Consider the following 27,480-nt stretch of genomic DNA (forward strand, 5'->3'; position numbering starts at 1 on the left):
CCCCATATAGAGGTGCTCAAATGTGTTTAGATTTTGCTTGTAGACTTTTGGAGGTCTTTTTACTATGGTTTTATTTTCCACTCCTGTGATAGTAGCCCCAGCTGTTACGTTCATTCCCACTGATAGGAAAGGTGGGGTTAAAGTTTGACAGGTCAGCAGAGGCCACCTCCTGGGAAGGAGTAGATAGGATCTCACCCAAAGGAAGGGGGAGGCTAGGATCCCACGAAGGGGGTGGGGCACCGCTCTAGTCCTGACAATTAGCTCCGGGAGACCAGTCAAGAAGCTCAATTGACTACAGAAGGAGCAGGATTGAAATAAAAGATAAAAAATAAAAAGCAGCAGCTCAATTGAACACGAGTGTTGTGGAAGGTGAAAATGGTAGTTTATTTTTTCACTTGACAGAAGAAGGAACACAAGAACTAAGATGGTGCCTGCCACTGTGTTTCAAGATTGACCACTTTTATGCTGCTGGGTCTTTATAATTAATTGTTTTGTTCTTCATTTATATTAATTGGCCTTTTAAAAATTTCAAGTGTTTCATTCAAATGTGAAAATCATCAGAGCTACTATGGGGGATGGTGATGTCTGGAGTCCCGAGACTCTCAAGTAGAAGAGAGATTTGAATTCTCCTTTCACAAGAAAACCCGTTCCCTCATACCTCTCTGCAGAGCTGTCCAGGAGGTAATAGGTAAAGGGCAAGCCCCTTGTGAGAGAGCCCTGAGTACAGCCCAGTTCCCATCTCCCTCCCTTCAGTCTCCACCTGCCACTCAGGCAGTGTTCCTGCCCTGCCCCATGTCCTCAAACAGTTAAGGAAGAGAAGATGTCACATTAGACCAGCCAGGAACCCACTGGCCCGATCCACATGAGTTCCGGGTCTCCAGATACAAATCAGCATCCTGCAGAGCAGCCACTGATGTCTTACACACTTGAATCAAACACCTGAAAATTTTAAAAGGCAAACTAGTGGGCCGGGTGCAGTAGCTCATGCCTGCAATCCCAGCACTTTGGGAGGCCGAGGCAGGTGGATCACAAGGTCAGGAGATCAAGACCATCCTGGCTAACACAGTGAAACCCCACCTCTACTAAAAATATTTGAAAAATTAGCCAGGCGTGGTGGCAGGTGCCTGTAGTCCCAGCTACTCAGGAGGCTGAGGCAGGAGAACGGCATGAACCCGGGAGAGGGAGGTTACAGTGAGCCGAGATCGTGCCACTGCACTCCAACCTGGGCGACAGAGCAAGACTCCACCTAGGAAAAAAAAAAAAAAAAAAAAGGCAAACTAGCTTAAATAAAGAACAAAATATCTATAAGACCCAGAAGCATAAAAGATGTCAAACATGAGACAAAGAAGTTTCTAAGGCGATAAATACATACTCTAGTCTCTATAGGACTAGCCAAACTTCTCAAGTACCTGTGAACTCTGTCCCTATCCAGCTTGGGACTAATGAGTTTTCCTGGATTGGTTCTCATGATAGCCTGGTAGTTATGCCCAATTTTACCTTCTGTTGAGAACAAAGTGAGTTAATAGAATGAGCTGTCCCCTATACAACAAGTTAATGGACACTTTTGAGCCATTAAGGGCAGGTCCCTAGTCATGCTTCTTTCCATTCACTCATCCATCGCCCAACGCTACAAAATTTCCCAAGGAAAAATTCCCAGCTAGAAGCCAAGACTGTCTGTGACTTGATGAACAGAGGGGTAAGCTTACTGTGATAAAATCTAAGACCTCAGGCTTCCACAGCCACATATAATAAAAGTAATTCCCCAAACATACAGCCTAGTTAGTGTCTGAATTGTTTCAAATGTTTGTTCACTGGTTGCCATTTCTCAGACCCACTCATGAAATGCCAGATCTGCAGGAGAGCCAGCCCAGTGTACCTAGAAGCCCAGAGTTTGAGTTACTTTGATGTCAAGACAGCAATAGATGCAGAGAAAAGGAGAGAAGACAGAAAAGTCCATGTTCAGAGATCTACCTGCTGAACCAACCTGAAATTGAACTTCACAGAATCCAGTCTTTAAGTCCAAATTAAGGGACATGATGATGTCTAAATAAAACCCCAAATCCTAACTAAGCACACAATTCACACCTCTTCTGCTGTGGAAAAGAGCTCCCTTTCTAGAGGAAACTGTATGGGGTCCTTAAATCCCAAAGTGGCAGCCTTTTCCTCCCGCGTAGCAAAAGAAGCATTCTGAGAAATGATTGTGCCATCCAAACCTTGGGCAGCAGATGGGAAAGGGAAAAAGAAAACTAGATTTTCCCACCAGAGCAAAGCTCACAGCAGAGCACATTCCTCACACTTTTCCTTTCAACTGGACAAAACCAGATTGCTCCTGTGCACAAGCCTAATTCCTGAACATGAACTAAAACGAAACTAACCAGCAGGGAAAGAGACCAAATGAGAAAGGGGGGCGTCCATTAAGAAATGATTGAAGGCCGGGGACAGTGGCTCACGCCTGTAATCCCAGCACTTTGGGAGGCTGAGGCAGAAGGATTGTTTGAGCCCAGGAGTGTAAGCCTGACCAACATAGTGAGACCTTGTCTCTACCAAAAAAAATCAAAGAATGAGGCAGGGGGATTGGTTGAGCCCAGGAGGTCAAGGCTGCAGTGAGCTGTGATTGCGCCAATGCACTCCCACCTGGGTGACAGAGTGAGACCCTGCCTAAAGAAAAAGAAACACTTGGAGACAAGACGTCATCTTCCAGATGCTTGCCTACAGCTATGCAGGGCAGCCAGCAACTGTGCATTATTTTGCACTCTCGGCCATGAAGGAATTCAGGCAATCCTTCAGGAACCTACACAGTAAGTTCTTTTCTTGCAGAATAAATGCCTGCTTCTGACCTTGTTTATTCTTCTGCCTCAGAGCATTGCATAATCTCCTGGTCCTAATGTACCAAGAACAGAGTTCAGTGGCCTCTAGGTATCACTTCCTAAGAACTGCAGGTAAGAACTTGCACTGCTGCTGCTTCTCAGAATTTCGTCTTTACATCATTCCACATAAGAGCCTTGCTATAGCAACTCCCTTGCCATTGCACCTAAAATAGCAACAGTTTTGCACTAACCAATGCACCAAATAAATGCTTTCCAATAGCAATAAGATGATTTTGCTGTTAAATTTTCTTTTTTCGAGATGAAGTCTTACTCTGTCGCCCAGGCTGGAATGCAATGGCACGATCTCGGCTCACTGCAACCTCCGCCTCCTGGGTTCAAGCGATTCTCCTGCCTCAGCCTCCTGAGTAGCTGGGATTAGAGGCGCCCGCCATCACGCCCAGCTAATTTTTGTATTTTTAGTGGACATGGGGTTTCAGCATATTGGACAGGCTGGTCTTGAACTCCTGACCTCAGGTGATCTGCCCGCCTCAGCCCCCAATAGCTGTTAAATTTTCAATACATTACTAGGACTAGGTTTTAATATCCTGTTTATGTAAATTTCCACAAGAACTGGAAAAGTGTCATTAACATGGACAGTCAATCTGTATGAGTCAAGATACCTGCTACAACTAAACACACACACACATACACACATTGTTTCCCATCCTTAACCCATTACCCCAAACACAACCCTACAATTTCTTTTGGCCTCAATTATAAGGGAAAATGTATTCAGGTTTTGGTTTTTGCTTCTTTGACAATCTAAAATTGCTATACCTAAAGTTTTACACTATATATATACATATACACATACAATATTATCATTTATATTTTTAAAATAATTATATATGCATATGTTTATATATTAGCAGAACATCTTTGCGATGATTCACAAGAAATTGAGAATAAATAGAAGATAATAGATGTGGGAGGGAGGCTTGCTTTTCACTGTATATCTTTTTTTTTTTTCTTTTTTTTAAGAGAGACAAGGTCCCGTGATGTTTCCCAGGCTGGTTTCAAATCCTGGCCTCAAGCAATCTTCCAGTCTCAGCCTCCCAAAGTGCTGGGATTACAGGCATGAGCCACGCTGCCTGGTCTCCCTGTAGATATTTTTGTGCTTTTGAGTTTTGAACAATGTGTCTATATTGTTTATTTGAAATTAACATTAAAATGTTGCATGTAGAATGAAATCCTCCTTGTAAAATACATGGGTATGTGGGTGTATACGCCATCAGTCCTGGGCTTCGGCAGGCCATCCACAAAGCATGGTTCTGGGGGGCCCAGCCAGCAGCACCTCACACACAGCAGCCACTAACTGCGTGAGAGCCTCCCTCACTCTTCGCCCTCCATGTGCTTGGCAAGACACTAGGAAAAGGTCTCCAAGGAAGTCATCAGGACTGAAAACCAACACACTCATATTTGAATTTGCCCAATGTCACCAATTTGAGAAAGGCCTTTCTCTGCTAGAGGGTAAGGGGAAAGCTGGGGCCGGAATGTGAGGACAGAGACTGCCTGGGCAGATTGTTCTTGCCAACATCTTAATCCTTGGCTGTAAATCTGCGCAGGAACCATGGCATGGGGCTAGGTGTCAATCAAGATAAACAAACCATGAATGACAGCACAGCAGGACTTTCTCTTCTTTCTGAAGGGAATTCAGAATTTGGATGCAAATTCCATCTGCATGCTGAGCCTTTCCCCAACATCATCCAGTCATTTATAGCACTCCTTTCTCTCCCCTATAGCCACCTGGATCAAGCCCACTTACCCAGTCCATAGACCCAACTCCCTATTACTTGTCAAGTTTCCTCCCTGGGCAGAGGAGGGTTTCACTACCTAAGTCAGCTGAATCACAGAATGTGTTGAATCATTCCAGGAAGCCAAGCCAATCCATACACTCTGCACAGTGTACAGAGGAAACTGAACCTAAAATCCTTGCAGACCAGCAGAGCTGTGCCATGTGTGAGGATGTGGTCAGGGCAGCAGCACGCCGGCCCAACCTGGGGCTCTGAGTCTCCTTGGTCTAATCCTGCCAGGCTCTTCCCTGTCTTCTCGCTCAGCCAATTAATACCACACCTCCTTCAGTCCTTCATGACCCTCAGGGGTTACCGCCCTCCTCAGGACATCTCCACTCAAAAGGAGCTGAGGCGTGTCCCATCTGTGTCTCTGATGACTCCATGGTTCCTTGTCTCTGTAGGAGTGAGCAGTCTCTGCAGCTATTCCTGATCACCCGAGAGACGCACAACTTCAGACCCTACTAGCTGTAGCAAAACCAAAACAACGTTCACAGTGGGGAGTGGGACAAGTGATGCTATGTCTGTTATTTTACTCCTTGAACTTGGATCATACTCCTTCCTGTGGGAGGCCCCTTTTCATTTAATCTACAAATGTTTTTTAAAGAAATATACAGAGAAACATTGCAATTCATAGAATTTATCTGGAATACCACCTGACCTATGTAATGAGGCCAAATGCTGAGTTTGAAATGAGAATCAGTGGAAGTCCCAGAGGATTTGTTTTCTCTCTTTGCTGCCCCAAAGGTACATTGTCATGGCCTGCAGAGCAAGAACAAGAAGGGAAGGCTATGTCCTAAGAATCCAACTCAAACAATGTATCATGCTTGAGAAAAAGATAATTTTTTATAGATCAAAGGCATATGGGCCAGGCATGGTGGCTCATGCCTGTAATCCCAGCACTTTGGGAGGCTAAGCGGGGAGGATGGTTTGAACTCAGGAGTTTGAGACCAGTCTAGGCAACACATCAAGATCCCCATCTCTACAAAATAAAATAAATTAGTCCATGTGGTGGCACATGCCTGTAGTCCAGTTACTTGGGAGGCTGAAGTGGGAGGATCTCTTGGGCCCAGGAGGTTGAGGCTGCAGTGAGCCATGATCATGCCACTGCACTCCAACCTGAGTGACAAAGTGAGACCCTGCCTCAAAAAAAAAAAAAAAAAAAGGCATATGGGGCCGGGCGCAGTGGCTCATGCCTGTAATCCCAGCACTTTGGGAGGCCGAGGTGGGTGGATCACAAGGTCAGGAGATCAAGACCATCCTGGCCAATATGGTGAAACCCCATGTCTGCTAAAAATACAAAAATTAGCTGGGCGCGGTGGCGCGTGCCTGTAATCCCAGCTACTCAGGAGGCTGAGGCAGGAGAATAGCTTGAACCAGGGAGTTGGAGGCTGCAGTGAGCCAAGATTGTGCCACTGCACTCCAGCCTGGTGACAGAGCGAGACTCCGTCTCAAAAAAAAGGCATATGGAGAAATTTGTGGTCCAACCCAGAATCACACCAAGTGAATTGTAATCTTTTATAGTAAATGCTCAGAAAATACAGGTGAATCAACATGTTGCAATGAAAATTCACCTAAACTTCCACATACAGCTAGCTCAATATTCCCAGGAACTCACCTGTTACAGAATCATGATGCTAAATAATGCACAAATTGTTCCCACATTTGGTTCAACTACATCTCAAAGTGCATGAGCCTCAGAGAAACATTTATCAGTGGAAACCTGCAGCTATTAAGAAAGTTGTAGCCGGGCGCGGTGGCTCACGCCTGTAATCCCAGCACTTTGGGAGGCCGAGACGGGCGGATCACGAGGTCAGGAGATCGAGACCATCCTGGCTAACATGGTGAAACCCCGTCTCTACTAAAAAATACAAAAAACTAGCCGGGCGAGGTGGCGGGCGCCTGTAGTCCCAGCTACTCGGGAGGCTGAGGCAGGAGAATGGCGTGAACCCGGGAGGCGGAGCTTGCAGTGAGCTGAAATCCGGCCACTGCACCCCAGCCTGGGCGACAGAGCAAGACTCCGTCTCAAAAAAAAAAAAAAAAGAAAGTTGTATAAAATAATGCAGTGTCTACAATAATTTCAGATTTTCCAAAATTTTATTTCTTCCTTGTTCAGTCAGTTAGCATGTTGATGATACAGGCATTGAGAATTCTTACTAAAATTCTCAGTTTGCATTTTTGTATAAATACTCTGGACTTACAAAAAGTAAAGCAAATTTGAGTCAAAATGAGATCAAAGTTATTCGTACATCATATAACTGACACTTGTTAAAACAAGGCACAGTGCTATTTAGTGGGGTGGGAAGAGGACATAAAGAATGGAAGTCACAACACAGATTCACCCACAGCAGCTCACGTCCCTGTTCTCTAGCACCCGCCCTCGTGCAGCCTGGGCCCTCACTCCCAGCCTCCTGAGGCTGGGTCACTGAGCTTCCAGGCAGAATGTGGGTGGGACTGCCCCACCTCTCTCTCAACCTCACTGAGCTGACTAACGGACCTTGAAGTCCTCCCCTTGGCTGAACTCAGTCACCACATTTCTCTGTTCCTACTTCCAGATCACTGACCGATGGTGGGGTGGAGGACACTCAAACAGGCCTTACAAATTCCCACCATTTAATCTCAGCAGACCCTGTCTGCTGGGCGATCGAGGGTCCTCACCACCCAGATGCTCTCAGCAGACCCTGCCTGCAGGCCGATCGAGGGTCCTCGCGACCCAGACGCACACAATAGCTCTTCTGAAATTCACTTTTCCCTAGTGCTCAATCTCAGCTTCCTGTCTCTCATGCAGAGAGATCGTCAGACCCTCAGACCCGTAGCCCCTCAACTCCTCCCACCTCGGAGGATCCTTATGTCTTTATGCAGACTTTCTTCCCTCTTCTGCCTAAGAAAGGTCCAGAATATGACACAGGGGTCCACAACTCACTGCCTGAAAATATATCCTCCTGCCTCTGATGACTTCATCTCAGACTGCCCTGCCTCTCTTCTTCTGCATGTTTTATTTCCCTATATCCTGGTTTCTGCTTTCTTCCCCACACTCCATCCCTGGGAAATTTCACTAATTCTCACGAATTTATTCAGAAAACTCACTAAATCTGCAACTCCATCTCTTCTCTTTCTGGATCTCTAGACTCTACTTTCCAACTCTTGCTTCAATTTTTCCAAATGCATATTCCACGAATATCTCAAACCCAATTCTGCTCAAGACCCAATCTCTCCTTCCTCTTCTCCCTGTTACCCCTCTGTTAATGAATGACATCAACATCACTACCCCATCTAGAAACTGACTGACACCTCACCTCCTGCCTCTCTGGATCAACCACCATGTCTATACAAAAACCATGCTCCTGGCCAGGCATGGTGGCTCACACCTATAATCCCAGCACTTGGGAGGCTGAGGAGGGTGGATCACCTGAGGTCAGGAGTTGGAGACCAGCCTGGCCAACACAGCAAAATTCCATCTCTACTGAAAATACAAAAATGAGCTAGGTGTGTAATCCTAGCTACTTGGGAGGCTGAGGTGGGAGAATCGCTTGAACCTGGGAGGTGGAGGCTGCAGTGAGCTGGGATCATGCCACTGTACTCCAGCCTGGGCAACAGAGTAAGACTCTGTCTCAAAAAGAAAAAAACAAACAAACCCAAAACCATGCTCCTCACGCCTCTAATTCCAGCACTTTGAGAGGCCGAGGCAGGCAGGTTGCTTGAGCTCAGAAGTTCAAGACCAGCCTGGGAAACATGGTGAAACTCTGTCTCTACAAAAAATACAAAATTTAGCCGGGCATGGTGGCTCACACCAACAGTCCCAGCTACTAGGGAGGCTGAGGAGGGAGGATCGCTTGAGCCTGGGAGGCAGAGGTTGCAGTGAACCAAGATCATACCACTGCACTTGAGCCTAGGTGACATGGCCAGACCCTGTCTCAAAAAAACAAAAACAAAAAAACCGCCATGCTTCTCCTGGGCTGCCCCAAGCCAGTGACTAAGCTCTGCAGGAAAACTAATGCAGACTCATTCATTCTCTAGAGATATGAGACTCCTCCCACGGGCAGCTGTAGCTCCAGGACTCCACGTGGGCCTGGTGGAAACTCTCTTAGATCTGTTCTGTACTGTAAGACTCTTTCTACCCGGTCTTCATTCTACTTCTCTCCCTTTCCACCAAAGTTAGACCTGCATTAGTTTGGAGGCTCCCCTGCCCTCTCCTGCTTCTACCCCCAATGAAAATGTCTTGTGTATCTAACATCATTTTGGTGTCTGCTACCTGGTGGACCTGAACTAATGCACATTGACATCTCACATGTAAAGTCTCCAATAGTCTCCCAGTTGGTTTCACTGCCTCTGATCTCAGAGGCACTCTGCAAAACACAGGATCAATCCTTCCACTTCTCCCTATAGTAACTTTTCCTGTCTACCCATTACTTAGAGGGGGAAAAATAAATCCCTTTTGGCTCTGAGCCCTCCATATTGTGGCCCCACACCTTGTTTTCCATGTGCCTCTGCAATCTAACATTCTAACCACATGGTCTATTCACCATCCCTCAAACAACCATGTATTTCCACACTTTCATGCCTCTGCTCGTGCCATAACTTCAGACTAAGTCTCCATCCTATTCACAGACCCATCAAATTATTCAATATCTATTTCCTTATAAGTTATAACCTATAGCTGGGGATATCTTTATCGTCTTTTACCTCCTGACTTTTGTACACCAAGTGCCTAAAGCAGTATCTTATCTTCTACAACTGACTCTCAATAAGTGCAGAATGGAAGCAGATGGAGGAAGCTGTAGAATAGCTGCAATAGCAGCTTAATAACCCACTGATAACAAAGATGATAGCAAACACCAATCCAAAAACCAAAAGCTGAGTAGTCTAGGGCACTTTACGTATGGGCAAATGGTCCTATGTACCATAAGAGTCCTCAAGAATAGCACTATATTTATAATACAGTATAAATGATTTCAGTTTGATAGCACTGAATACGTTTTGAGGTTAGAGTGAGTTATAGTCACACCACAGCACTCTAGTCTGGGTAACAGTGCAAGACTCTGTCTCTAAATAATAATAATAATAATAATATAATAATAATAATAATAGGATCTGGGCATGGTGGCTCACACTTATAATCCCAGCATGTTGGGAGACCAAAATGAGAGAATCACTTAAGCCCAGGAGCTTGAGACCAGCCTGGGCTTGAGACCCCCATCTTTACAAAAAATTTAAAAAATTAGCTGGGTGTGGTGGTCCTCCTTGTGGTCTAAGCTACTTGGAAGGCTGAGGTAAGAGGATTGCCTGAGCCAGGGAGGTCGAGGTTGCACAGAGCTGTGATCATGCCACTGTAGTCAAGCCTGGGTGACATAGTAAGATACTGTCTCAAATAAAATAAATAAAATTAAATAAAAATAAAATATTTTAAAATAAAAAAGATAATAATGAATAGATGTTACACTACAGTTGTCTAAACCCCTAGAATGTACAACACCAAGACTGAATCCTAACACAAACAATCTTCACTTTGGGTGAGGCCGGCGCAGTGGCTCACCTGTAATCCCAGCACTTTGGGAGGCCAAGGTGGGTGGATCACCTGAGGTCAGGAGTTCAAGACCAGCCTGGCCAACATGGTGAAACTCCCATCTCTACTAAAAATACAAAAATTAGCGAGGCCTGGTGGTTCATGCCTGTAGTCTCCGCTACTCGGGAGGCTGAGGCAGAAGAATCGCATGAACCCAGGAGGTGGAGGTTGCAGTGATCCAAGATCGCGCCTGCACCACTGCACTCCAGCCTGGGTGACAGAGTGAGACTCCATCTCAAAAAATAAATAAATAAATAAATAAATAAATAAATAAATAAATAAATAAAAACTTTGGGTGATAATGGTGCATTAACATAGGTTCAATTGTAGCAAATGCTCTGGTAGGCAATGCTGATAATGGGAGACTCCACGCTTGTGTGGGGGCAGTGGGTTTAATGGGAAATCTTTGTACGTTCACTCAGTTTTGCTATGAACCTAAAACTGCTCTAAAAAATAAAGTTGGTCGGGCAAGGTGGCTCACGCCTATGATCCTAGTATTTTGGGAGGTAGAATCGGAAGCATTTCTTGAGCCTGGGAGTTTGAGACCAGCATGGGCAATACAGTAAGGCTGTCTCTAGAAAAAATACAAAAATTAGCTGGGCATGGTGGCATGCGCCTGTAGTCCCAGCTGCTTGGGAGGCTGAGGTGTGAGATCACTTGAACCCAGGAGGTTGAGGCTGCAGTGAGCTGTGATAGCACCACTGCACTCCAGCCTGGGCAACAGAGTGAGACACCGTCTCAAAAATAAAATTAAAAAACCCAAAATTGGCCAGGCACAGTGGCTCATGATTGTAATCCTAGCACTTTTAGGCTGAGGTGGACAGATCACTTGAGATCAGGAGTTCAAGGCCAGCCTGACCAACATGTTGAAACCCCATCTCAACTAAAAATACAAAAATTAGTTAGGCATGGTGGTGGGTGCCTGTAAACCCAACTACTCGGGAGGCTAAGGCAGGAGAATTACTTGAATCCAGGAGGTGGAGGTTGCAGTGAGCCGAGATGGAGCCATTGCACTCAATCCTGGGGGATAAGAGCGAGACTTCTCTCAAACAAACAAACAAACAAAAAAGATGCTTTATTACTTTTTCAAGATTGAGGGTTTAATTTTGTTTTGTTTTTTGTTTTTTTGAGATGAAGCCTTATTCTGTCACCCAGGCTGGAGTGCAGGGGCGCAATCATGGCTCACTGCAACCTTCTCTTCCCTGCAATCTCCACCTCCCAGGTTCGAGCGATTCTCCTGCCTCAGCCTCCTAAGCAGCTGGGACAACAGGCATGCACCAACACAGCCAGTTAATTTTTGTATTTTTAGTAGAGATAGGGTTTTGCCATGTTGCCCAGGCTGATGTTGAACTCCTGGCCTCAAGTGATCCACCCGCCTCAGCCTCCCAAAGTGCTAAGATTACAGGCATGAGCCACTGCTCCCAGCCAAGACTGAGATTTCTAGTTAGGGATTCTGTTTTAATAAGAAAGGAAAAACTGATCATAATTTATTTTAGGACTCAACACATTAAAAAAATTTTTTTTGGCCGGGCGCGGTGGCTCAAGCCTGTAATCCCAGCACTTTGGGAGGCCGAGACGGGCGGATCACGAGGTTAGCAGATCGAGACCATCCTGGCTAACACGGTGAAACCCCGTCTCTACTAAAAACACAAAAAATTAGCCGAGCGTGGTGGCGGGCGCCTGTAGTCCCAGCTACTCGGGAGGCTGAGGCAGGAGAATGGCGGGAACCCGGGAGGCGGAGCTTGCAGTGAGCTGAGATCTGGCCACCGTACTCCAGCCTGGGCGACAGAGCAAGACTCCGTCTCAAAAAAAAAAAAAAAAAATTTTTTTTGTTACTTTTTTTTTTTAAAGAGACAGGATGTTGCCCAGGCTGGTTTTGAACTACTCGGCTCAAGCAATGCACCCACCTTAGCCTCCCAAAGTGCTGAGATTACAGGTGTGAACCACCACACCTAGCCTCATCACTTTTAAAACAAATATTTTCACCCCTCCACTTTTACCGTGATATACTTCAACATTTATCTGAATATCCCCCAAATAATTGATAGCATAATTATTTAAGATTCCATCAAGGACGATCCTGCAACAATACTCAAGTGCTTGCCGAATTATGTCTTGCACATTCCATTTTTCCACTTCCTTTTTCTCAGTGAAGGTACTGCCTTTCCTTGAGGTTTTTTTTTTTTTTTTTTTTTTTTTGAGACGAATTTATTATTGTTTATTCTAAGTAAGTAGGTTAGTTTCCTGGACAGGTGTGGGTGAAAGTTCTATTTTTAAATATGGTCTGGTAATTGCCCATTTGTATATGTAGTCCCTCACAGCAGAATCTGTTTTGTCTCTGTCCTAACATAAACAATCTGTCTACGTAATCCCAGGTTGCCATCCCTCAAATAACCATGTGTCGCCCAGGTTGGAGTGCAATGGCGCGACTTAGCTCACTGCAATCTCCACCTCCTGGTTTCAAGCGATTCTTCTGCCTTGGCCTCAGCGTTCCAAGTAGCTGGGATTACAGGCATGCGCCACTACGCCCAGCTAATTTTTGTATTTTTAGTAGAGACAGGGCTTCACCATGTTGGTCAGGCTGGTTTTGAACTCCTGACCTCAGGTGATCCACCTGCCTCACCCTCCCAAAGTGCTGGGATTACAGGTGTGAGCCACTGGGCCCAGCTTCATCTTTGCTTCTTTACATTGAGAAGATATATTCCAACTCCTAACTCTGTCTTTCCGTCCCATTTCACATCATTTCTGAACACTCATGACATTTTACCCACAGCTCTCATGGCACCTGGAACTTTTTAACTGTCTGACCTATTTATATTAAGAAGGTGAGATGTAAGCTCCTTGGAGACAGTGACTATGTTTATTCAAATGTATATCCTTACTGGGCGCGGTGGCTCATGCCTATAATCCTAGCACTTTGGGAGGCTGAGGCAGGCAGATCACGAAGTCAGGAGTTTTAGACCAGCCTGACCAACATAGTGAAACCCTGTCTCTACTAAAAATATAAAAATTAGCTGAGCATGGTGGTGCGCACCTGTAGTCTCAGCTACTCGGGAGGCTGAGGCAGGAGAATCGCTTGAACCCAGGAGACAGAGGTTGTGGTGAGCCAAGACTGTGCCACTGCACTCCAGACTGGGCAACAGAGCGAGACTCTGTCTCAAAAAAAAAAAAAAAAAGTATATCCTCAGAGTGTCTTCCAATAGTAATCGGTAAACGTTTAACAATTTAGGCAACAGGGTGACTGTCCAAGGTTATCAGTCAAGTATCTGCCTATTGAAAATTAATGACAAAAATATAAGGGCAAAGCAGATTCTGCTGTGAGGGACTACATATACCAGACCATATTTAAAAATAGAACTTTCACCCACACCTGTCCAGGAAACTAACCCACTTACTTAGAATAAACAATCCAGGAAGCCAGCCTGCTACAAATTAGACTTACAGAGAAAGCCAGATTGCTATCTCTAGTGACAATCCAGGAAACCAAACAATAACTTCCATCACAATTGGCCCCAAATGGCCAGAACTTGATTAATAACTGATAGCTTCCTTAATTTTTGTCCCACTTCCAACATAGGACCAATCAGGCGAAGCCAAATATGTACCCATAACCAATCATATCAGATGCCCGACTTCTAGTTAACCCTCAGACAGCTTCCCTTGTAAACAACCTCCAATCAGAACATACCTAAAGCCTTTCCTTTTTTCCACAATAAAGCTTTCCTCTCCTCTGTCAAAATGGAAGTCTGACTCCCTTGCTACAGCAAGTTCATTATAGCCTTTGTTTCTCTCATTTAGCTAGTCTTTACTGCCACAGTCGTTTAATGGAAATTTATTGGAATCATCCTAAAAAAGAAATCATAATTCCTATAAGTTGGGAACTGATGAGCCAGGAATGGCCAAAGGAAAGCCTAGTCACAGACTGCGGGCAGGAGTCTGTGCATTGGGCATGGACCTGGCAATGGGCATCATCTGGCTAAAGACAAGTCGTGGCCTCGGACTGGGGAACAGCTGCCCCGGCCTAGTTGCCCCTGGGGTCAGCTCAGGAGAGTGCACAACCCAATGAGAGTGACAAAGCCAACACCTGCAGCTGCATTACACAATGCTCCCTCCCTCCGCTCACTGCCCTCCATTAACCATTTAGTAGAAATCACTCTGGAACATTCAGCTGGCACAAGTCCACCATTCTGACAACTCATCTCCTCAGCTCTAGTTGAATAATGTGAACATTGGAGGGTTTAGTTTCTCCTCTCTCTTCCACAAGCAATGTGCAATTTTGTGTAAACTTTAATCCCTGCAGTTTATCTAAGATTAGTTCAGTCTAGTTCAGTCTAGTTACCTTGAGATGAATTCACTGAAAAGACTACACAGCCAGGCATACCACAGCTAAAAGTAACTGGCTTTGGTCATAAAGTAATTTTTAACTTTGAATTAATTATAAAATGAATACCTACACTGCAGAAAATTCCAAAACTGCAAAGTAATTAAGGGAAAGCTAAAACCACTAATAAGGGCACCATTCAGAGAAACCAGTGTTCCCAGTGACACATATCCTTCTAGTCTTTTGTTGTTGTTGAGTGCGTGTGGTTGGGGAATGGGGGATTCACTTGAACAGGATAGGATTTTGAACTGAATAGCTTTGTTTGTTTCTCTGAATAATGACTTACTTACCAGCCAGTTCATGATCAAAGTATTTTTTCAAGGCACTTCCTGAATTGTCCAAGAAGAGGGGGAGCATCCTTTATGACTGATGAATCACCCGTCCTTCCCTGGTTCTGTCCGGCCATTCTGTCCTATACATGTTAATCCCACTACCTCCAGCAGCCTCCCCCAGATTTATCTAGCAGAGCATCACTGCTCATTCTTCAGTATTGCACTTCCGTGACCCCTTCCCTCGCCCTGGCAGCAGGCCTGAGTGTTCCCACATCTGTGCTGCCAGGAAGCTGCTACAATTCTGCTGAGGCAGTTGGCATATGGCAGCATGCTTCTAGTGCAACTGGGTTTGTGCACATCTGTAAACTGGACATTCCAGGTGAGTCAGGACAGAAGTTTTCCACTTTGTACACCCACAACCTTACAAAGGACAAAATGAAGAGAGAGCAAAGTAGTGGATGGAGTGTGGACAGTGGAGCTGGGCTGCCTGGGTTTGAATTCGGCCTCCACCACTTACCAGTTATGACCTTGGGCAAGTCATGTATCATCTGAATGTGGTTTCTTCATTTTTAAAACAGAAGTATTAATGGTATTTTCCTCATAGGATTGTAATATACATTAATACACGAGAGCATGTTAAAGAGTGTCCAGTACATGGTAAGCATTACGTAAATGTCTGAGATTACTGAGTTATGTGTAATAAGTAACCCAAGTATTTCCTAACTGATTACAACCCTCACAATCTTTACTCTGCAATGAGGACATTTAACACTCCTATAACTAGCTCTCACTACAGCTTTCTCTGTACATGGCAAACAAATATTTAATCCAGAATTCCTCTGACTACACTAGAACACAGGCATTCACATGAAACTAAGTTTGAGTAATGGTGCTCCACTATTAAATGGAAATGCTACTACCAGAACTTACATGCACCGATTTGCTCTCCCTACCTGGAGAATATTCATTCACCGTGACACGCTCACACCTCAGAGTCAAAATTCCTCCTTTGCAGGTGCATCCTCCTCCATTCTCCCAACATCCCAGCTCGCTATTCCAAGAAGCAAGCTTTATTGGAGAACTGGTCCATTTCAGGGAATGGGGGGACTTCTGATTGTGCAATATTTTCTGGGTGAATCATCCCAAACAAGATGGAATGAGCCCAAAATGTCATAGAAGCTACTAGGTTTAAAGTTTATATGGCATGGGCGTGGTGGCTCACGCCTGTAATCCCAGCACTTTGGGAGGCCAAGGCGGGTGGATCACCTGAGGTCAGGAGTTGACCAGCCTGGTCAATATGGAGAAACCCCATCTCTACTAAAAATACAAAAAATTAGCCAGGAGTGGTGGTGTACGTCTGTAATCCCAGCTACTCAGGAGGCTGAGGTAGGAGAATAGCTTGAACCAGGGAGGCAGAGGTTGTAGTGAGTTGAGATCATGCCACTGCACTCCAGCCTGGGCAACAGAACAAGAATCCATTTCAAAAAATAAAAAATAAAAAAATAAAGTTTATACTCAAGTTGCAAATTACTTTTCAGGAGCCCGCTTCCACAGTGAAGAATCAGAATCCCTTGATGTTCAAATTATTCAGCTGGAACCAAGAACTAAACTAAAAAAGGACACACAACTTCGCCATGTTTCCCAGGCTCTAATGCTCTGAAAAGAACATTTTATTTTAGAGTATATATATTATAAAAATAGCTAACCTAAACGTTCCCTGACTTTGAAAATCTCAGGAAGCGATTCACTTGTTCAAATATTCACCTAAAATACCCTGCTTTAAAGATACACAACTTTTCACTCTTCACACATCAAATGAATTAGGATTCTGATTTTCTCTTCTTTTCTTTCTTTCTTTTTTTTTTTTTTTTTTTTTTTTTTTTTTTTTTTTTTTTTTGAGACAGGGTCTCACTCTATTACTCAGGCTGAAGTGCAGTGAAGCCATTTTGGCTCACTGCAACCTCCACTGCCCGGCTCAAGTGTTCCTCCCACATTAGCCTCCAGAGTAGCTGGGATGACAGGTGCACACCACCACTCCTGGCTGATTTTTGTATTTTTTGTAGAGATGGGGTCTCCCCACATTGCCCAAGCTGGTCTCAAACTGCTGGCCTCAAGCAATCCACCTGCCTAGACCTCCCAAAATGCTGAGATTATAGGCGTGAGCCACCATGCCCAGCCAGGATTCTGATTTTCTAAAATGGAAATAAATAAGGCTTCCTTCCAGCTATCCGTACATCCCAATTAGTTCAATGCAACAAAACATGCAGCTTTTCTTCAATGACCATCAGATTGGAAACCAACAAAGGCAGCAGCCCTCAGCATAGCCTGAGCAGCCAACCTGAAGCAGATAGACTCCATACCTCAAATGTCCACCTTCACACAAAATAAAGCAAATAAAGCTTGCCATCTGCAGGCTATATCCTTTCTATCACAGCAACAAAATAAAACAGCTGCTGTCTCTTCATTTTACTCTAGAAGAAAAAGAGATAAATATCTCCATGATTGAAAGTGAGATAACCAGATGAGATTTTTTTTAAGAGCTCTGCCTGTGCCCTTGACTTATGGATTGTCTCCCCACCCCATGCAAGTCAAATACCCACATAAAAATACCTGTGAAAAGCAATCTTGGACCATTAAAAATATTTTAAACCTAAAATAAAATTCTAAGAAACTCTATGACTAAACTGACCTTTCTTAACCAAATGTAAATCTTACTTGTGTGTTTTTCTAGAAAAACCATTTGGGGTTGGGCACAGTGACTCGCGCCTGTAATCCTAGCACTTTGGGTGGCCGAGGCGGACGGATTTTCTGAGGTCAGGAGTTCGAGACCAGCCTGGCCAACATGAAGAAACCCTGTCTCTACTAAAAATGTAAAAATGAGCCTGGTGTGGTGGTGCGCCCCGGTAATCCCAGCTAGTCAAGAGGCTGAGGCAGGAGAATTGCTTGAACCGGGGAGGCGGAGGTTACAGTGAGCCGAGATCAAGCCACAGCGCTCCAGCCTGGGCGACAGAGACTCTGCCTTAAAAAAAAAAGAGAGAGAGGCCGGGCGCGGTGGCTCAAGCCTGTAATCCCAGCACTTTGGGAGGCCGAGACGGGCGGATCACGACGTCAGGAGATCGAGACCATCCTGGCTAACACGGTGAAACCCCGTCTCTACTAAAAAATACAAAAAACTAGCCAGGCGAAGTGGCGGGCGCCTGTAGTCCCAGCTACTTGGGAGGCTGAGGCAGGAGAATGGCGTGAACCCGGGAGGCGGAGCTTGCAGTGAGCTGAGATCCGGCCACTGCACTCCAGCCTGGGCGACAGAGCATGACTCCGTCTCAAAAAAAAAAAAAAAAAAAAAAAAAGAGAGAGAGAGAAAAAGGAAAGAAAAGTAAAACCATTCGGACTCGGAAAGTACTGCTGACTTTCAGTTGGTAAATAATAAAATTTGGACGTGAGATAAGAAAACAACTGGAAACTACTGCGATCTAAAGAAGCGTGGGGGAGGGAGGCCAGATGTCTGGTCACTTCCCCAGTTGCACAACCTTAGGCAATTCCTAGATCCTTTGAGTCTATCCAGATCTGCGCAGGTGATGACACCTCTCAACCCAAAGTATGAGAGCACCCTGACCGGAGACAGGGTGCCTGGGAAGTGGGGAATCTGCTACAAAACGCAGGGGAACCTGCGGGGGCCCTAGGATAAAGATCAAGAACCGCACAACATCCACTCCCTCCTAACACAAAACTGTCTGCTCCAAGAACCAAATATCCCACCCTCTGACGGTTCCGGAGGTACCCGCCACTGTTTTATTTTCATCCATACATTCCCAGTCCTGAGCAATCCTAACCCCAGAGCTGGATCTTCAGGAAACCACAAAAGGCAAACAGGCCAGAATAAGCCGAGTCCAAGGGAGCCCTCCCGGCCACTTACAAACAGGGTCTTCCATTTTCAAGGGTCTTTTCAAACGGATGTTGGCAGGAACCGTCTTCTCGATCAATTCATCAATGCTCTAAAATTAAAACGCAAGGCAGAGGAAAGCGCCTCTGAGTTAAAAGAGTCACCTCTGTGTTTTGCAACTACAAAGGCTTGTGGGAACCTCATTTAAATCGCCTAATTAGGGTTCTTTTTAAAGAGAAAAGGAAAACTTTGAGCAAGCCAGAATGACTTGGAGGAAAGAAAATCATGAAGCGGGGTGGAGATTCCGCCACTGGGGGTTGGATTTCAGTTGCAACCGGAGCTAACCGGTAAGCCCACTCTTAACCAGGGGGTCTTCCTCCTCTTGCAAAGTTAAGGTTCATCCACAGGGCTACATGGCCTGGGGGTGGTTTTAAAAAGTACACTTTTGAGGCACGAAGACTGGGTGCAGGAGAAGGTAAGCAGTTAAGACGTGAGAAGGCACGAGGACCAAAGGCACGAATTCGCTTCCACGCCACGGCCCGGGACCCAGGGTGCGGGCACCACGCGGAGCGCAGCAGAGCTCAGGGCAGGAGCCGGGAGGCCGCGCAGGCAGAACCCGGGCAGGGCGGAGGGGAGGCCGCGGAGGGCCGGGTGGAGGTCCTTACCGCCAGCCCCAAGGTCTGCAGCATCTCCCTCTGGTCTTTGTCCCCAGGGCCGATGTGTCTCCGAGCGAAGTCGTCGTGTCTGGGCAGAAGGCGCTCCAGGAGGCGCGAGGCCCCAGCCGCGGCGCTGTCCCCGCCGCCACTGCTGCTGTCCCGGCCCCGCGGCGCCCAGCAGGGCCCCGATCCCCCAGCCAGGCGGCGGCCGCCCCCGACCCCGCGGCCCAGGCGCAGCCCCCACGCCCTGGCACAGGACTGCATGGCCGCGGCCACAGTCCCCTGCCCCGGCCCGAAAGGTTCAGCCGCGTTCTCGGCCCCTTTCCTGGCCTGGGTCCCCCGGTTGGCTGCTGCGTCCGGCCTGGAGCCCCTTTCGCTGGACCGCCGGCCGGACAGATGGATGGACGCTCGCGGGCAATGAATGGGCGCTGCGCTCAACCAAGACACTCGCGCAAAGTTGTGGCTCCACCCAAGGCACCTGCTCCGCACACTTTAAGCGGCGCCCTGGAGGCGGGAGGTGGGTTGGGGCCAGGAAGCCTTGGCCAATGAAAGTAGACAGAGGGGACGGGGCGGAACAGTTCCCGCCCCCGCCCCCTCTCCCTACCCTCTTCCCAGCCCTTCCGTAGAGTCCCGCTTTCCCTGGACCGGAGGCTGCCATCTCCAGTCCTGCCCACTCCAACGCTGGCTGGTGCCTGGGCCCGGGACGCTCCGTACGCCCCCTGCCAGGGTGTGGAGCCGCATTGGTGCAGGATCAGGTGGGACAGCCCAAAGACTCCAGGCCAAGTTCCTGGGGGACTCGGCGGAGATGGAAGACGATTCTCGAAGCTCTCCATTTCCTTAATTTTGAGGTATCTTTCCCTGTCATGTTTCATCTCAGGGAAATTAATATGGGCAGATGGCGGTTCTTTTATCTTTGCGGGAGCGTGATCAAGTTACTCAACCTCTCAGAGCTTCAGTTTTCTCATCTCAACGGAGCTGGATGGGATTTTAAAAAGAGATTATATGTACACGGAAAGCACTTGAAAGTAGATTTGAACACCCTCTGTATATATATGTTTTCTCTTCTCTTCTCTTCTCTTCTCTTCTCTTCTCTTCTCTTCTCTTCTCTTCTCTTCTCTTTTCTCTTCTTTTTCTTCTCTCTCTCTCTTCCCCCGCCCCCATATGTAACGCTATGGCTCACGCCTGTCATCGCTACAATTTCGGAAACCCACGCGGTAGGATAGCTTGAGCCCAGGAGTTCGAGATCAGCTTGGGCAACATTGTGAAACCATGTCTCTACAAAAAATACAAAAATTGGTCGGGCGTTGTTGCGTGCGCCTGAAGTCCCAGCTACTCTGGAGGCTTAGGTGGGAGGATTGCTTGAGTCCGGGAGTTTCAGGCTGCAGTGAGATCTGATCGCACCACTGCACTCCAGCCTGGGCCACAGAACGAGACTCAGGAAAAAAAAAAGAAGAAGAAGAGAGAGAGAGAGAGAGAGAGTGTGTGTGTGTGTGTATACACATATATATATACTGATATATACTGTATATACATATATGTGTGTGTGTAAAAGTACAAAGGATATTTTGTTGTTGTTGTTTTTGAGACGGAATCTCACTCTGTCGCCCAGGCTGGAGTGCAGTGGCGTGATCTTGGCTCACTGCAACCTCCACCTCCCGGGTTCAAGCGATCGTCCTGCCTCAGGCTCCTGAGCTCCTGAGTAGCTGGGACTACAGGCACGTGCCACCACGCCCGGCCAATTTTTTTTTTTTTTTTTTTTTGTATTTTTAGTAGAGCCGGGATTTCACCGTGTTAGGCAGGATGGTCTCCATCTCCTGACTTCGTGATCCATCATTACAGGCGTGAGCCACTGTGCCCGGCAAAAGTACAAAGGATATTTTTTTTTTTTTTTTTTTTTTTTTTTTGAGACGGAGTCTCGCTCTGTCGCCCAGGCTGGAGTGCAGTGGTCGGATCTCAGCTCACTGCAAACTCTGCCTCCCGGGTTTAAGCCATTCTCCTGCCTCAGCCTCCTGAGTAGCTGGGACTACAGGAACCCGCCACCTCGCCCGGCTAGTTTTTTGTATTTTTTAGTAGAGACGGGGTTTCACTGTGTTAGCCAGGATGGTCTCGATCTCCTGACCTCGTGATCCACCCGTCTCGGCCTCCCAAAGTGCTGGGATTACAGGCTTGAGCCACCGCGCCCGGCCCAAAGGATATTAAGATATACATTTTTACTGTCATCTTACTTTGAAAGTTAGCCATCTAGAACTGGATTTTTTGTAAATGTACCATCTCCAGCTGTCTCATGACAGTTTTAGCAAGAGAATGAACTTTTAACATTCCAGTTGTTCTAATATGGGGAAGAGAGGACAGAGTAATCAGAACATTACTTGTACTTAGACTAGGGGAAAATAGAACTTGTTCTCGTTCTTGCTTATCTGCTAAGTTTCCTCCTCCAATCACCCTTAACAGATTCTGGGCTCTGTACCCAGGAGGAACAGACTATTCAGAGAGGCAGGAAAGTAGAGATGGAAAAGAGGGCAGGAAAATACACCACAAAGAACAGTAGGTAAAATGTCTGTGTGGCAGGTGGAGGCGAGTGGTGAGCTAGGAGGGCTGGGCTGAATGTCTCTGAAGAGATTTTCAGCCATTTGGAATTGAAATTACAGCCTTCATAAAAGTTGGGAGATCTCCTCAGTGCCAGATGGTGGGGGTTGTGGGGAAGGATTGGAGGGAGGAGGTAATCTGCATTTATTCTTATTCCTGTATATGTTCTTTCTATGTATCAGAGGGACTGGAAGCCGGGGAATAATAATTCCCAGATCCCTTTGGCTCCGCGGTGATGGATGTTATTTGCCTCCTGCCAAAAAAAAAAAAAAAAAAAAATCTATATATCTATATATCTATATCTATATCTATATCTATCTATCTATCTATCTCTATATATATATATGAATGAGAATTGGGGCTGGATGCGGTGGCTCACTCCTGTAATCCCAGCACTTTGGGAGGCTGAGGCGGGTGGGTCACTTGAGGACAGGACTTCAAGACCAGCTTGGCCAAGATGGTGAAACCCCATCTCTACTACAAATACGAAAAAAATGTACCCAGGTTTGGTGGGTGTGCTTGTAGTCCTAGCTACTCAGGAGGCTAAGGCACGATAATCGCTTGAACCTGGGAGGCAGAGGTTTCAGTGAGCCGAGAGCGCACCACTCCAGCCTGGGTGATAGAGCAAGACTCTGCCTCAAAAGAAAAAAAAAGAGAGAGAGAGAGAGAGAATTGGGAAATGGAACAAAGGTAAAAACTGTTTTCTTATTTTCTGACTGCAGCAGACAGATGCATAGACCACTGCAGACATGATGTGCTTCCTTACCAGCACCCCACCTTCACGTAGCTGGGAAGCTGTGTCCATCAATGGGAATGTCCTGCAGTTCCCCAGCAGGAATTTCTGTGTACTAGACTAGACCTTCAGTGGTTGACTTGAAGATAGTGTTGGTATTCCCCGGTTTTTGCTCTTCCAGTTTTTCGAGTGGTTTTGTATGCACCTATTCCTGACATTTAATTCTCCTCTGCTTGAAATGCATTGAGAGTTTTTTATTTGTGTGTGTGATGTTGTGAAATACATATCTGGTATTCATCCCATTTCCTGGCCTACAACTCCTAAAGTCCTGGGAATCTCCAGACTCCTGCCTTTTTGTATGCTAATGTGACGGATGGCTCCTAATGAAGCCTCTATAAAAACCAAAGGCCGGCTCACACCTGTAATCCCAGCACTTTGGGAGGCCAAGGCGGGTGGATCACTTGATGTCGGGAGTTTGAAACCAGCCTGGCCAACATGGTGAAATCCTGTCTCTACTAAAAATACAAAAATTAGCCGGGCATGGTGATGGGCGCCTGTGGTCCCAGCTACTCAAGAGGCTGAGTCAGGAGAATCACTTGAACCCGGGAGGTGGAGGTTGCAATGAGCCAAGATCGTGCCACTGCACTCCAGCCTAGACGACAGAGCGAGACTCTATCTCAAAAAAACAAAAACAACACACACACAAAAACCCAAGAGGACAGGTTTCAGAGAGCTTCTGGATAGCTGAATATACACGGAGTGGCACATGCAGAGAGGCCATGGAAGGTCCTCGCCCCTTCTCCCATACCTACCTCGCCCTGCTTATCTCTTCATCTGTGTTATTTGTAATATCCTTTATTAAAAAATCAGTAGACATAAGTGGTTCCCTGAGTTCTGTAAGCTGTTCTATCAAATTAATCAAACCCAAAGAAGGCATCATGGAATCCCCAGCTTGAAGCTGATCTGTTAGAAGTTCTGGAGGTCTAGAATTGCAACTGGTGTCTTGGGGACTGAGCCCTCAACCCTTGGGATCTGCCACTATCTCTAGATAGAGTGTCAGAATTGAAGTGGAGGGCACCCAGCTGGTGTCTGCCTCAGAACCAACGGCTTGCTTGTTCCTGGGGAGAAATCCCCATATATTTTGGGATCACGGAAGTCATCATCTTCTTTTTTTATTCCATTGAGACAGTCTTGGTCTGTTGCCCAGGCTAGAGTGCAGTGGTGTGATCTCGGCTCACTGTGACCTCCACCTCACAGTTTCAAGTGATTCTCCTGCTTCAGCCTCCGGAGTAGCAGGGACTACAGGCACATACCACCACGCGCAACTAATTTTTGCATTTTTTTTTTTAGTAGAGACGGGGTTGGCCAGGCTGGTCTCAAACTCCTGACCTCAAGTGATCCGCCTGCCTTGGCCTCCAAAAGCGTTGGGATTACAGGCATGAGCCACCACGCCTAGCCTGATCATGGAAGTCTTTTGCGTTGATTGTTGTAGTATGGTGTGAGACCAGAGGAAGCACAGTTATATAGTGCTTTTTCAAAACAATTCGTTTTCCGAATAAACCCAAACAGAGGCTATAATGGAAGCCAAAAGCAGATTCAGGAGGGCTTAATGTTTGGGTGAAAAAGGCAAGAGATTCCTGAGAGGCAGATTCACTCCCTGCCATTGTATGAGTTTTCAGGGAGTTTTTTCCTTTGCCTCCATTTTTTTTTTTTTTTTTTTTTTTTGAGTGTTGCTCTTGTTACCCAGGCTGGAGTGCAATGGCCTGATCTCAGCTGACTGCAACCTCCGCCTCCCAGGTTCAAGCAATTCTCCTGCCTCAGCCTCCCGAGTAGCTGGGATTACAGGCATGCACCACCACGCCCGGCTAATTTTTTTGGATATTTAGTAGAGACGGGGTTTCTCCATGTTGGTCAGGCTGGTCTCAAACTCCCAACTTCAGGTGATCCACCGCCTCAGCCTCCCAAAGTGCTGGGATTACAGGCGTGAGCTACTGCACCTGGCCTGCCTCTACTTTTGTTCCTCCCCTGCCTGTTCTGCTCTAGTACAAATATTTGGCCTGAGCCAGCTTCCACCTTTTATTCAGAAGTTTCATCAGAATACTATTTTTTTTTTTTTTTGAGACAGAGTCGTGCTCTGTTGCCCAGGCTGGAGTGCAATGGCGTGGTCTCAGTTCACTGCAACCTCCACCTCTCGGGTTCAAACGATTCTCTTGCCTCAGCCTCCCGAGTAGCTGGGATTACAGGTGCCCACCACCATGCCCAGCTACTGTTTGTATTTTTTAGTAGAGATGGGGTTTCACCATGTTGGCCAGGCTGGTCTCAAACTCCTAACCTCGTGATCTGCCGGCCTCGGCCTCCCAAAGGGCTGGGATTACAGGCATGAGCCACCACAACTGGCATTCATCAGAATATTCTTATGTGAAGTCTAAAAGAATGAAGACTTAAAAATCAGAAGAGGCCGGGCGCGGTGGCTCAAGCCTGTAATCCCAGCACTTTGGGAGGCCGAGACGGGTGGATCACGAGGTCAGGAGATCGAGACCATCCTGGCTAACACGGTGAAACCCCGTCTCTACTAAAAATACAAAAAACTAGCCGGGCGAGGTGGCGGGCGCCTGTAGTCCCAGCTACTCTGGAGGCTGAGGCAGGAGAATGGCGGGAACCCGGGAGGTGGAGCTTGCAGTGAGCTGAGATCCGGCCACTGCACTCCAGCCTGGGAGACAGAGCGAGACTCCGTCTCAAAAAAAAAAAAAAAAGGCCGGGCGCGGTGGCTCAAGCCTGTAATCCCAGCACTTTGGGAGGCCGAGACGGGCGGATCACGAGGTCAGGAGATCGAGACCATCCTGGTTAACACGGTGAAACCCCGTCTCTACTAAAAAATACAAAAAACTAGCCGGCCGAGGTGGCGGACGCCTGTAGTCCCAGCTACTCGGGAGGTGGAGGCAGGAGAATGGCGTGAACCCGGGAGGCGGAGCTTGCAGTGAGCTGAGATCCGGCCACTGCACTCCAGCCTGGGTGACAGCGCGAGACTCCGTCTCAAAAAAAAAAAAGAAACCCAATTTGAGGTTGTTAGAATCTGGTGGACAATAACATAACAAACTTGGTGACATTTCGGGAACCACAGCCCTTGAAATGAATAAACGGGCCAGGCGCGGAGGCTCACGCCTGTAATCCTAGCACTTTGGGAGGCCAAGGTGGGTGGATCACCTGAGGTCAAGAGTTTGAGACCAGCCTGGCCAATGTGGTAAAACCCCATCTCTACCAAAAAATACAAAAATTATCCAGGCGTGGTGGCACACATCTGTAGTCCCAGCTACTTGGGAGGCTGAGGCAGAGAATCTTTTAGACCTGGGAGGTGGAGGTTGCAGTAAGCCGAGATCACCACTGCACTCCAGCCTGGGCGACAGAGTGAGACTCTGTCTCAAATTAAAAAAAAAAAAAAAAGAAAAGAAATGAATAAATGAACTTATATATGTGCAGTTGACAATGGTCTTTTTACACAGAGCTATACATATAGAAGTTGTTTATGGGGCTGAGCGTGATGGCACATGCCTGTAGTCCTAGCCACTCAGGAGGCTGAGGTGGGAGGATTGCTTGAACCCAGGAGTTCTCTAGACCAGCCTGGGGAGCCCAGCAAAACCCCATCTCAAAAAAGTTGGGGAGAGTTGATGCAGACCCTAGACTTGAACAGTTTACAGGTGTCAAATTGCCTGATTCCAGAATTGCTCTGAATTCTGGCTATGGGTAACATGGCACAAATTCAGATGAACTTCTTGGGCACTGTGATGAAATTGGACCATATGTGAAATTTTGGAATTAATTGGAAACCCTTGGTATCCATGAGTTCTTGGGAGTACTGTTCCAGGAGTCCCAGCTATTTAAAAATTAAAAAAAAAAAAAAAAAAAAAAAGGCTTGGGCAACAGAGTGAGACTCTGTCTCGAATAAAAAAAGATGAAATGAATAAATGAACTTATATATGTGCAGCTGACGATCGCCTTTTTACACACAGCTATACATACAGAAGTTGTTTATGGGGCTGAGCATGATGGCACATGCCTGTAGTCCTATAATCTCGGCACTTCAGGAAGCTGAGGAAGAAGCATTCCTTGAGACCAGGAGTTTGAAACCAGCCTGGGCAGCATAGCCTGGCTGTCTCTACAAAAAATTTAAAATATTAGCCAAGACTGGGCATGGTGGCTCACGCCTGTAACCTCAGCACTTTGGGAGGCCAAGGTAGGTGGATCACCTGAGGTCAGGAGTTTGAGACCAGCCTGGCCAACATGGTGAAACCTCATCTCTACTAAAAATACAAAAATTAGCCAGGCATGCTGGCAGGTGCCTGTAATCCCAGCTACTCGGGAGGCTGAGGCAGGAGAATCACTTGAACCTGGGAAGTAGAGGTTGTGGTGAGCCCAGATCACACCACTGCACTCCAGTCTGGGTGGCAGAGCGGGAATCCATCTCAAAAAATAAAAAAAAAGCCAGGTGTTGTGACACATATCTGTGGTCCTAGCTATAATCACACCACTGCATTCCATTCTGGGCAACAGTTAGACTCCATCTCTTAAATGAGAAAGAAATGGCCAGGTGCAGTGGCTCATGTGTATAATCCCAACACTTTGGGAGGCCGAGGTGAGTGGATTTCTTGAGGTCAGGAGTTCGAGACCAGCCTGGGCAACATGGTGAAACCCCATCTCTACTAAAAATACAAACATTAGCTGGGCTTGGTGGCAGGCGCCTGTAATCCCAGCTAC

At 46.6% G+C, this 27,480-nt stretch overlaps 1 protein-coding gene and 1 long non-coding RNA gene across 3 annotated transcripts in view; one reads left to right on the forward strand and one right to left on the reverse strand.

Annotated features, from left to right (window-relative positions):
- The window catches only part of LOC105489143 (glycine decarboxylase), a 116,340-nt gene extending 96,436 nt beyond the window's left edge, over nt 1-19,904 (reverse strand). The window contains exons 1-2 of the mRNA XM_011753833.2: nt 19,419-19,904; nt 18,787-18,865 (exon numbers count right to left, since the gene is read on the reverse strand). Coding sequence (XP_011752135.2) covers nt 18,787-18,865; nt 19,419-19,673 — 334 coding nt within the window. The 5' untranslated portion in view covers nt 19,674-19,904. The remainder of the gene's footprint in view (nt 1-18,786; nt 18,866-19,418) is intronic.
- A 45-nt stretch (nt 19,905-19,949) lies between these two features.
- The window catches only part of LOC105489142 (uncharacterized), a 28,536-nt gene continuing 21,005 nt past the window's right edge, over nt 19,950-27,480 (forward strand). For both annotated transcript variants that reach the window (XR_011612543.1, XR_011612542.1), the window contains exon 1: nt 19,950-20,257. This is a non-coding gene — a long non-coding RNA (uncharacterized lncRNA). The remainder of the gene's footprint in view (nt 20,258-27,480) is intronic.

The sequence above is a fragment of the Macaca nemestrina genome, chromosome 14 (genome assembly GCF_043159975.1).
Source record: "Macaca nemestrina isolate mMacNem1 chromosome 14, mMacNem.hap1, whole genome shotgun sequence".
Taxonomy (NCBI): Eukaryota; Metazoa; Chordata; class Mammalia; order Primates; family Cercopithecidae; genus Macaca; species Macaca nemestrina.